At 40.2% G+C, this 12,309-nt stretch overlaps 1 protein-coding gene across 1 annotated transcript; it reads right to left on the bottom strand.

Annotated features, from left to right (window-relative positions):
* Positions 1 to 6,768: 6,768 nt before the first annotated feature.
* LOC144043472 (transmembrane protein 100) lies at positions 6,769 to 10,821 on the bottom strand. The gene is made up of 2 exons (XM_077557139.1): positions 8,429 to 10,821; positions 6,769 to 6,845 (listed from the first exon to the last, which is right to left on the bottom strand). The coding sequence occupies exon 1, from the start codon at positions 10,563 to 10,565 to the stop codon at positions 10,197 to 10,199; it is 369 nt and encodes a 122-aa protein (XP_077413265.1). The 5' UTR covers positions 10,566 to 10,821; the 3' UTR covers positions 6,769 to 6,845; positions 8,429 to 10,196.
* Positions 10,822 to 12,309: the final 1,488 nt, after the last annotated feature.

The following is a 12,309-nucleotide window of genomic DNA, read 5'->3' as shown; positions in this document are numbered from 1 at the left end:
TTATTGGACCCGCATGAGCAAGCACAAGATGGAGGCAAGGAAAACTCCCTCTCAGAAAAAAATAATCCAATACTTCGTGTCATGTGGATGCTTTTGAAGAACAATGCCGTTATCTCCCTATAAGACCATGATGATGAATTAGTCCAACATGTAATTAACGCCACACCGTGTTGAGTGATCCAATTGTCTTGCAACTCAGTAAAAGTGACCTCAGGTGGAACAGAGGCTGTGACATTCTTATTGTGCGGATGCAGCCACTGTTTCCATGGAAACTCCACCCAGAACACTCAATAAAACACCAAGTGGCCATGTGGCTCAGGGGAAACGACATCAATCGGCACATTTAACCACAGATAAGAATAATCACAGCCAGGGAATAGATACATCCACGGTTCATGATTTATAAAAAAAAAAAAAATAGCTGTATTTTTTTTTGCTCGCTTAGTATCGATGTAGAGTCATGACTTTAACTTCCTCAACACAGCCTCTCATCATTTGCCACCAAATGTGAGCAAAACTAGTCTATCCCCCTAAAACATTTTTTAACCCCTGGGCGTGTTTTGTCCATTTTCTGGCTTTTTTCTGTTTTTCTGTTTTTCATCAAAGAAAAAGCATTTGAAAAAAATACACTAGAGACCTGACATTTTACCAGGATTGTTTAAAAATGTAGAAGTTCAAATTGGCGCCATGCTGTAATTTATAATTATTACCAAACAGGAGGGAGAGATTCACACGAAGTTGTTGTAATAATGCCCGATTTTGGCTCATTGACTCCCATTATAAATCACAGTTTTTGATATGCTGTAAACCTGATGTGTTATTATGCATTTTCCGTGATTACTGATGCAATCGCTTCTTTGACGAGTCATAAACATGAAAATAGAGGAATTTGTGTGTTTAGAGTGTTAACACAAAAATCCACTAGGTGGCGCCAAAGGCTAATACATGAATACAAAATGCATGCATAAAAAAATTCTATTTTTATGACTTATGGACTTGTTTGAGCCTCTTTTTGAGCGGTTGAAAGTGAAAAAAATATTCATAAATGACTAAGTTATCTCACTTCAAAGGAAATGCCTGATTTTGGCAAAATTACAAGAGTTTTGAAAAATGCCATTGTGTAAAAACTGGGCATGCATAAAAAAACTCTATTGTTATGACTTATGACCATGTTTGAGCCTCTAACTATGTCATATGAAATATTCAAATTAGTCTTTTATTTTATATATATATTCAGCATAGTTAGTCTTGCTATTAGCATAATACTGCTATTATTGTCCATAGGGGGCATTAAAAAAAAATAAATAAATAAAAACTATAAATGTATACATAGGTCTGATGCCACTGAACATTTTGAGTGGTTGAAAGTGAAAAAATATTCATAAATGACTAAGTTATCTCACTTCAAAGGGAATGCCAGATTTTGGCAAAATTACAAGAGTTTTGTGCTATTCAGAAAAATGCCATTGTGAAAAACTGGGCATGCATAAAAAAATTATATTGTTATGACTTATGGACTTATTCAAGCCTCTAAATATGTCATATGAAATATTCAAATAAGACCTTTATTTTTTCCTTTATACAGCATAGTTAATTTTGCTGTTAGCATAATACTGCTATTATTGTCCATAGAGGGCATTAAAAAAAACTTTTAAAAATAAAATAAAAACTATATATGAATAGATAGGTCTGATGCCAGTGAACATTTTGAGCGGTTGAAAGTGAAAAAAATATTCATAAATGACTAAGTTATCACACTTCAAAGGAAATGCCAGATTTTGGCAAAAATTACAAGAATTTAATCAAACTATAATAACGCCCAACGCATCTACATAACATTACTGCAGATCAAATCAGTGTTAAATGTCCAGTGTTGGATCAAATATGAAGTAAGCAGTGTTACTTTAACACTGTCAGAGTAAATTTCCTTGAGTGTTGTGGTGGATGTTGGGTGTAACCTGAATAGCACTACCTTGAGTGTTAAATTGACCACACCCTCATTTCGGTTGAAGGAAAAACCTTCCAATTTGCCAGCACGCTGTCGACATTTCAATTGCGATACATTCAGTTGCTTTTGTTCGAGTGGTGTGGTTCAGTGGTAGAATCGTTGTCTCGAAACTTTGAGAGCATGGGTTCGATACCAGGCCAGTGTGACTATGTCAAAGTATCCTTGAGCAAGATACTGAACCGTGTCATCAGTCGTCAAAATGTAAAGCGCTTTGAGGGCCTTGTAAGGCGGGAAAACGCTATATAAATGAAGAACCATTTTCCAGAGTAAAGTGCAGTTTGAGATACATTTCTAACACTGACACTAGTGAAATACACTCATAAGTGTTTAAATGCCAGATTTAAGAGTACTTTGGCAGAATAAAATGTTTAACACTGACACTAGTGTACAGTACTTTCAATACTACCGGTGTGGATTTTTAACACTATACAGTGTTAGAGTGACACTGGTTAAGTGTGAAAAAGTAACACTTTGAAAAGTGTAAGATTTACACTCATTGGTGAGGACACATATAAACACATTTCTAGTGTTATATCTAACACTCTCAGTGTTAAATCTAACAGTGGCGATTTTGTTGTGTAGGCCCACACTGAAAAGACACACAAAAAAGAAAAATCATAATGAAAAGTTACAATAAAAGGGTAATAATATAACAAAGGTACAAGAGTAAAGTTGTACTTTTATGTGAATAAAAACCAAACAAAACGTTTTTGTTGAATAAAAAATATTACCACTGAAAATAAATAACAAAAGTTTATCAACAAATAGTAAAAATTGCAGCAAAGTTGCAAAATTATATAAAAATATTGTAATATAAAAGTTGTTATTCTATGCAAAGGAAGTCCTAGAGGGAAAAAAACTAAAATGGTACAAGAATAAAATTGTAACATTGATTTTTTTTTAGGGATGTTCAATACTTTTTTTTTTTTTACCGATACCAGTGCAAGTGCTCACCTCTTGAGTAGTCATTGAAACCAGATGACTATTTTAATATCACAACTTTTCTGAAAAATATTACCACCTTCATAATGTTATTACAAAGCTTGATTTGACTTACTAACCTTCTGTTAAATAATACGGCATGAAATGCCACTAGCATAAGCAATTTCAAAATTTGAAAGTCAAAATGACAGCATGGAATGTAACTAAAAAAAATTTCATTTTGTAAGGGAAATTTGGTTGTATTTGTGTGCAAAGTAACTGAAGTGCCGATTCTGACTTTAAAGCCAAATCCCTCTTCAGCTTTCCCTTGAAGATTTCCTGGGCCAAAAGACTGTTATTTGAAACTCCTGACTAAACCAACCAAATCGCCGAGCCGTTTTTTTCTCCATCCACTTCAAACATCTTTCGAGATTGCATGAAATCAAATATCGTTGACTGCCAAGTCCGGGGAAAGAGGCGGAGATGGACAGGCGGATGAGATGCTCCCACATCTTGTTTCCTGTCATCTGTGCTGAGGCCTGCAAAGCAACAAACCACTTCCACCACATGTGCTCCGTGGCCCTTTTAGCCTCCGCACCCGCTTTGCTCAAACATAAACATCACACATGCAGGCACTCACACACAGCTGTTTCCCAGCACTAGTGTTTAGTGTTCATTTCAGGGAAAACATAAAAGTCAAACTAAGCTGTAATACGGTCACATACCGTGCAATACCTGTTTACTTTTCTATGATACACCTGACGACCTGGAAATCTCTTACAGCATAATAATTTGCCATGGCACAATGGTGGCGTTTCAGGTCGAGTTAAGTACGTTAATGTGATCAACTTTTTTTTTTTTTGCTTATTATTTTAAGATTTATTATTAGTGTACCACTAGATGGCGCTAAATTTTACAAACTGTCACTTTAAAAGAGTAGAACTACTCATCCTGGTTACTCAACATTTAAATCAAAATTTTAACATTCCTAACTTTTAAAATTAAAAATAAGAATAAGAATGTTAAATAAAGTCAAACTACTCACTACACAGACCATCACAAAACTTGGAGAGTTCATGTTTTATGCAACATTTTAAAAAAGTGTGATATAAAATACCTGGCCACTACAGGTATATTAAAACTAAAGCCCTTCAAAAATGTCTCACAGACACGTGACAGTAATCCTCATTTTCACACTAGTCGTTAGTCTCTTAACCTTTATTTACTTGATATTTATGTGAGCATTGGCCTGCTAAAATCTTAGATATAACATTCTGAAAATGTTGTTATGCTCTGTAAAGTCCTAAATGACAAAGAGATCCATTTTGGAATTTAACCATACCATATTTATGCTGGTGGCCTAAAATATATATATTTTTAATGCTCAATCAAAGCAAAGAAAATGAGGACAGGTGTTTTGTTGAACATTTATTTACTCCATTGTAAAATGTACATTTATGTAGAAATATACTTTCCAAATACAAAGTCGTCACATACAGGACCAAAACATCTCCACTAACAGCAAAAGCAGACAACATGGCCGTCCTTGGCGGCAAAAATATAGCACTACCGTGTTCCCCCACCTACACACATACAGCACAGAGGTAGATTTTCCATAAACTTTCATGTTTAAAGGCAGAAGAGAAAACAAAACCTAAAAACATCTGGTCACTTCGTCATCAGTGCATCATGGCAACATGATGGCACAGATTACAAGTAGTTAGAAATTAAATTATTATAAAAAAAAAATTATAATAATAATTTCGCAATTACTGTACAACCACATAATGGAAAGCAGGATACACACATAATTTTTAACATCGAAACCGATTTGTAAAAAGTGAGCGGCCATCACATGACGGCAGTTGTAGTACCGGGACTGGCCTGTGACAGCCAGCATGGTGCCAAAGGTGCATCCAGACTGCTGGAAAATACAATCAGGGAGGGAGGAAGAATCATTCCTAAACCACACCAAATGATAATCGCTCATGATAATCTTTTAGAGCTTTTTGAGTATCTGATGCTTGCTGACTTTGATCACAAGGGAGGGAAAATGATTATATTGAGCTTGATTGTTAGTATGTATGTAACCCACCTGACTGATCTTTTTGATTGAGTTCAACCTTGTATGAAGATACACATATAGATTAAGTGGTGTGATCAGGTCTAATTCTAATTAAACTCTACTGACCAAAAAATCCCAATTTTTATAGCGTGATTCATTCGATTCCGGATTCGTTCTCTGACAATCTCTAAGCAACAGAACTTGGTGTTGTCAAAGTTAAAGCGAGTTAAAGCATTAAAGCTTTAACCTTGACGGCACTAATAAATGCATGCAAGTTGTAAAAGAAAAAAAAATGAACCAGGGATGACTTTGGCATTTAGTTTTGTATCTGCTACCTCTGGATGCAGAGGCACATTGCAGGACTAATCCAGATGAACACAAAAGCGATCAATTATTTTGAAGGGTAAAAGAGGGATGTCAAGTTTGGTTTACATGCATTCAAAACATTGTACTTTCCCTTTGTGTGATCCGTGATTTAGTATGAAGCCCCATACACGACAAGGAGAAAACATATTTTGCTCATAATACAGATAAAACGTGCGCACAAAATGCTAATTTGTGGCCAAACAATACTAAATTGTGGACACCAATCCGGCATAGTGTGCACAATTCCTAAATATTATACCCAATTCAGACTCCCAGGCATACAAATAGGACACACCTTCACTAGAATCTGCAACACGCAATCACCTTAAAGTGCCTGTTCTTATTGACTTCTCGCAACAATCTTTGTTGTCTTGCATTTAGGCAATTATTTATATAGGCCTATTCTTAATATAATAATAAAAGTCAATCATACTATCCCTGTCCATTATATAAGCTTTAGCCCCAACTTCTATGTATATGAAGGTGCGCTCGAGTCGCTTACCCAACTGACCAGGAATCATATGAATATTAATTTGTATTTTTTGTGCACTTTATACCAACTTTGTGACCACAAATTATAATTTGTGTGCATGTTCCACCTCTTTTGGCCACAAATAAATACGTGCCACAAATGAGAATTTTGTGTGCACTTTATATTGAAATGATGGTAACAATAACAAAAAAAAATTCCTGACGTCTCTTCTGGGGCTCTGTATCAATGAGGATGTTTAAGACAATAAACTCTGGCTTCCAGTATCGTTAATATGGAACAAAGGATGGCTACATTCATCTGCAGTGTTTATTGTAGGGAACAGTTGTTGTTGTTTTTTTATTATTGAAAGCACACAGAAAAGCAAAAGTTATATTTGGAGAAAAAAAAGTCCAAGGGCTTTATTTTCATAGACAATAAGTGTGTGTGCTCAGGGCAAAAACTGGTGCATCTTCATTTTTGTGCCGGGGCAAGTCTAGTTTGTGTGTTTGGGAATTTGACAAGACAAGGCGGACTGAGGGTGTTTTCTATTACACAACCCCGGTGCACCTGATGAATTAGTGGCAGAAAGTAGACTCAACCTTAGACCAGTTGAAAGCAGGTCTAAGTTGTGGTGGAGGTGGTGTAACAGGATTTTGGTGGATTTGATTGAAGCACAGGTAGTCAGATACTGTGCTTGCCGATATGTCTAGTGGATGTCATCGCATTTCAATCATTAATATGACAACAGTCGACTGACAGCAGAACAACTATGGGTGTGTGTGTGTGTGTGTGTGTGTGTGCGTGTTGGGGGCCGGGCAACAGGGTAGTCACACAGATGCACAATTGCGGGTGGAAGGCGGTCTCCAAGTGTCTACTTCACAGTAACCAACTATCAACTGTAAGATAAGATTTTCTCGCATTTTCTTATACGTACTTTGTGCGTGCCGATCTCCTGCATGGACTTCAGCGGGTCTGTTTTTGCTTCCATCTTCTGCCAAGTAGACCGTGCACTTCTTCTATGCAAAATTAAAAGTAAATGAGAGGAGGCGCTTGGATTGGCCAGGAATCAAGTCGGCTGTGTTCACTCTCACAAAGACGCAAAAATGCACATTTCTAGCACTGTGTGTCTATGAAAATACCAAAAACTACACCCATGCACACAGTTAGACTGGGCTTTGTGCTAGACTTGCTCTGGGCATGAAAAAAGGGCCCCAAGTGTTGCTAGAAAAATTATACTACTGCACTAGTCAATAATAATAATAATAAATAATAGTTAAAAAAACAACAAAAACAAATCTTGATTAAAACAACAACGTATTAGGGCCACGTATAAATATATATATTTTTTAGAGGGCGGGGGCAATATTCAGAGTTAAAAAATGTTATAAAGTGGCAAATCTGCGAGAAAAAAACTCATAAATTTGCGACTTTATAAAGTGGCAAATTTGCGACTTTATATAGTGGCAGATTTGCGAGAAAAAAACTCAAAAATTTACGAGAAATGCACGTAGCGTACTACTGTTTGTGCCAATACTTTTCGGTCGGATTTCCAAATAAGGAGATTGTAATTGCTTTAGCACAGATTAACCATATCATGTTAAGCATTCGCTCTTTGAACTGTTGTGTACGGCCACTGGCCAGCGACAAAGACGCCTCACTTTGCGACGATCAAGCATTTAAGTTAATTTGTTAAAATGTATATTTACTTGTACATTTATGCTTCCAGAATTATTATTTACACGTTCATACATTTTGGTTTTGTTTTTTGTACAAGTATCTAAGTTGATGTGTCAAATCTGCTGCTCTCCGTCATTCACTTGCATTTACCTATGGTATGCTAGCATCTGATTGGTTAGTGTTAGTCAGTCGATTGGGGATCAGGAAGTGTTGTCGCTCTGGCTGCGGTGAATGACGAGTAAAGTTTAAATTTAAGAATGAATCCGTCTCCAACATGCCTTTTTCATTTTATAAACAGTGTCCAATTGATTAAAGATTAGACTATAGCTACGCCACGTGTATTTTTCGTAAATTTCTGAGTTTTTTTCTCGCAAATCTGCCACTTTATAAAGCGGCAAATTTGCAAGTTTTTTTCTCTGAATATTGCTCCCGCTCTCTAAAAAATATATATTTATACGTGGCCCTAATACGCCGTCTTTTGAATGTTATGCTACGCTTCGAGCATATTAAAGTGAAATCAGTTTTACTGTCAGTTAAAGGTAAAACACTGAAAACTCACTAGGATGGAAAAAGTCCACATTATAGATGGTCTCCTCAAAGCGTGACTTAATACATAATGTTAATCACTGCAGAGATTTTTTTTGTCATAAACTTCTGACCTCGATGACCACATTTCCATACTATTATTTTAATTGCAATTGACATGGTATTTTTTTTGCATGTATTTTCATGACATGCGATACATGACAAGAGGGGAAAAAAATTATTTTGAGATGGCGTGTGCTGTGCTATTTCATGCTATGTTAATAATGCTACACATTTGAAACCAATAAGAGGTAGCGTTTCATCGTCAAGTGAGCGTGTTCACCTTTATTGAATAAAAAAAAAAATCAACATCAATTTGCATTTCAGAACTCACCTATGGTCATGAAACAGAGCTGAACTAATCGTCCTTTCTTGTCGATGACGATACCCATCACATTGACGCGAAGCCTCGAACAAATACACAGACTGAGCACTGATTGAAGCACGTTTATGTCCGTCGATTGGGGTGAGTACAGACAGTCCCTCTCATTCCGTGTATTTTTGCGAGGCTTCGCGCCATAAAGCATTCGCCAAATATGGAGACGCACTCGACGAAGGGTGGTCATTGTCAGGGCTGGACTGGCCATCTGGCATACAGGGCAGATGCCCGGTGGTCTTTTGGGGCTGATGCAGTGCATTATTATTTACCTCCATTTTACCCCAAGAGACTGGCCCACAACTAGTCCATTAATCAATTTCAAAAATAGATAGGAAACTGAACCAACATCGGTCGATATCAGTGGCAGATGTATGTTTTAGGCAAGGTGGACAGGAGTCGGGCTGGGCCAGGCTGGTGTGCTTAAGTCAAAATGTCAGGGATGATTTTTTCTTTGTGCCAGTGCAGCCCTGGTCATCGTAATCGATGGGAATTGCCGATTAACGTTAGTGCCTAGGTCATGATGAGTTTGGAACAATGAGTGAAAGAATACGATCCTGGATACAAACGACCAACACCAGTTCCCACTACAGCGCTACATTGACTCACTACTGCCTCTCAAGGGGAAAAGGCATCATTATGAGACAGGAGGGGCCTTGAGCTAGCTTATTTGGAGAAGTCTGTTCCTTTTCAATGAAGTCTTGACAATCATCTTCAGCTGTGAAAACGATTAGGGGTCAAGAAATGGGATATGTCCAGATGCAGATGGGGTGGATGAAAAAGTGCTGCCTGGTATAGACGTGTGAGGGTGAGCGCAAGGGCAAGTGGGGCATGAGTTCATATGGAAACATACGAATGTGACAGAGCCTTTTTCCATGTGTGCTTGGTCAAGGCACGAAGCGGGAGGGGCTCCTAGCGGAGCGGGATCAGTCAGGGTCCCAGTTATGGCATGTGTCCTTCAGTAATCCTGGCCTGACTTGTGTGGAGCTGAGGTACCCCGCACAGAGACCTTGGCAGGAAGTCCGTCATTCCGTCCACCATTTGGAGGCTTTGCTTGTGCAAAGATTTGTGTTCCTCGGTAAAAATAAATAAATAAAAAGTCCTGGAAACTTTTATTTTGAGCACTACTCTCCTATGCCGCGTCGTCCACACAGATACCATCGGGATCCTGGCGGACTCAAGTTCCACTCTCTCGTTGCATAAAAAAGCCCCCCCAACACATTGCTGCGGTGTCACAGGACGAGGGAGTGACGCCGTGCGCTGACGTGGGTGCGCTGCTCTTTCGGCCCACGTATCGGGTTGCCGTCTTCAGGCCTCGCTCCTGCCCTCTCGGAGAGTCACTTGTCCTGGGGCGGGAGGAATCCCGCGACTGACGCGCCCGGTGACGCCAGCAGTGACTCTGGCCCTGCTTCTGCATAGCGAGGGAGGTCTGCCAGCGTGCGTAAATATGCACGCGGTGTGCCGTGTATTTGGTGTGTCTTCTTGGAGGTTGTTTTGACACCAGACACGTGCCTACTGATGATGAAAGAGCATGTGGGACACGGCAAACCTCTCCTTTTCCAGACTAAACAGATCTGGAGTGTCTGTATCAGTAATTCCAGGAATTGGGATCGCAGAGGGACTACCGCACATGCAGGTGAAGCGTTGGCTTCTTCAGTCAACTCCCAAACCTCCGTTTATGAAGTTCCGACAACACTCTTCCCCCTCCCACCCCCTCGCATACATTTCACAGCGGACACTGCTCCGAAGCGAACGAGCCTCCTTCTTTCTTTTTCCTCCTCTTCTTCTTGTGGACGGTCCAGCAGACGGTAGCCGTCAGCAGGAGCAACAGCCCCGAAACCAGCAGCACCAGTGACACCACCTTGGTCTGGGGCAGGTCGTTGTAGGCGTAAGTAACTCCCGTCCCAGCCACGCCGATCACCAACGAGATGATTCCGAAAGGGAAGATGCAGCGGTACCAAGACTTCTCCATGCCACCTGTGGCCTGGGACAGACGTTCCAAGGAGGAGAGCACCTCAGGGACTTTAGCGCCTCCGGTTTCCAAGGACTGGCCCTCTTGCGGTTGGCACACAAGGGGTCCTGTGGTGCAGCCCATCCTTGCTGCAGGGGTTAATCTTCGCTTGAACCCCTTTGTAGAGTACACCAGAAAGAGGAAGTCCAAACAGAGAGACAAAATCTCTGCAGACTGGAGCAGGAGAAGTTGTCCCTAAAACAACACTCACGTGCTCCTTCTCCCTTTGTGGCTGTCTCTCTGCACAGTGACTGCTGTGACTCTGAGGCAGCACATTGTGCACTGGGACTGAGCGCAGTAGCGAGGCACATATAAAGCAGCGTGGGGAGGAGGAGGAGCTGTGGGGAAGTCCGAGTGCTCCCATTGGTGTCCTTTTGCGTGACGTCGGGCCACTCTGAATCTGGGAGAATAGGGGGTGATAAAAAGCAGGAAAGGGGAGAGTTAACAGCTCCCTCTTTTTCCTGCATCTCTTCATCAATACATCACAATTGTAGTATTTTCAATGTTATTCACTAGAGAACAAAAAGCCAGAAGCCAACTGCGGTGTGAAGGAGAATCCCTCCTTTGTCGTCAATTTGACATGCACTGCGCCATTCTGCAATAACAAAGGTGTGTCACCACCATATGAAAATTCACTACTGATGCACCACATGTGGACACGATCTACCCACGCCTTCTTCTTTCTTTTTTTTTTAATGAGCGAGCCTATATATGGAGGCTGGCCAAAACACCAAGCAGATGTCGTTAAATGCACAAATACGGCTAACCATTCCCGCACATGATAATATAACTGCCCCCACTCCTTTTCCACCTACTCAAATCAACACCAGTGATGCCGGGTCTTGTTGAATGAAAAGCAAAGGGAGTAGTAGACATAAAATCAACCTTCCACTAGCCCTGCTACTTTTTTTGTGTCTGCATATGATGTCTCTCTGACTCTGATCCGCGACGTTCTCTCCATTTGTCAGGTAGGCATGCGTTCCTTGGAGAAGACAGAATAACATGATGCGAGACTGGTCTATTGATGTTACAACTATGCGGGAATGAGAGCCAAACGCTTGATTAGGTACAGTACAACCACGCAGTCCAACAATATCCATCCATTAACCCAATTTCTAGCATGCCTAGCATATCCTCATCGCCACAGGTGACCTGGACAAATTTGGTGGGTACACTCTGGACTAGTCGCCGGTCAAATCGCAGATTTGCACATGTAGACAAACCATTTGAACTCACATCCAGACCGTTTAGAATGTGGAAGCTGCAGCACCCAAAGATAACTCACACAAGGACGAGTGGAACATGCCAACTCCACAAATGAAGACCAAGATTCGTACACTGAACCTAAGAACCTGCGTTTTTTTTTGCCACAGCATTCATTAGATGGTACTTAATGCGGCCGGTGAGTCTTTTTACGACTGAAAATGCGGCCAAAATGAATTAAGGGTTAAAAATGGCAGGAAATAGCATGACTTTGGCTGTCTCGTCGTGATTAGATAAAAGGACGCCTGCTCCTCAAGGCCCACATTACGAGATAATTGGATACCTAATATTCTCATATGTATGCCAACCATGCCTCCATTAGTGGAAGATCCTCTAAGATACAGTACGCTCTTTTCCTGTAAGATACAGTACACTACTTTCCCTTCTGTGAAAGGGGAACGCCCTGGAAATAAAGAATAGAGCACACCCAAATGTAGTTGAACAGATCAACACAGTGACTAAGCGACCAAAGCTGTCGCTCCAAAGGAGAACTCGAGAGGAGCAGACGCGAAACAAAGCGGGGAACGGGAAGAGAGGAATGTTTTTGTGAGCACTGGAGGGGAAA

This window comes from Vanacampus margaritifer, chromosome 2 (assembly GCF_051991255.1).
Source record: "Vanacampus margaritifer isolate UIUO_Vmar chromosome 2, RoL_Vmar_1.0, whole genome shotgun sequence".
NCBI lineage: Eukaryota > Metazoa > Chordata > Actinopteri > Syngnathiformes > Syngnathidae > Vanacampus > Vanacampus margaritifer.
This window is presented reverse-complemented; position numbering and strand designations above follow the sequence as displayed.

Excerpts from the sequence above, each read along its gene's own strand:
- LOC144043472 (XM_077557139.1), bottom strand. The coding sequence starts at position 10,565 with ATGGGCTGCACCACAGGACCCCTTGTGTGCCAACCGCAAGAGGGCCAG.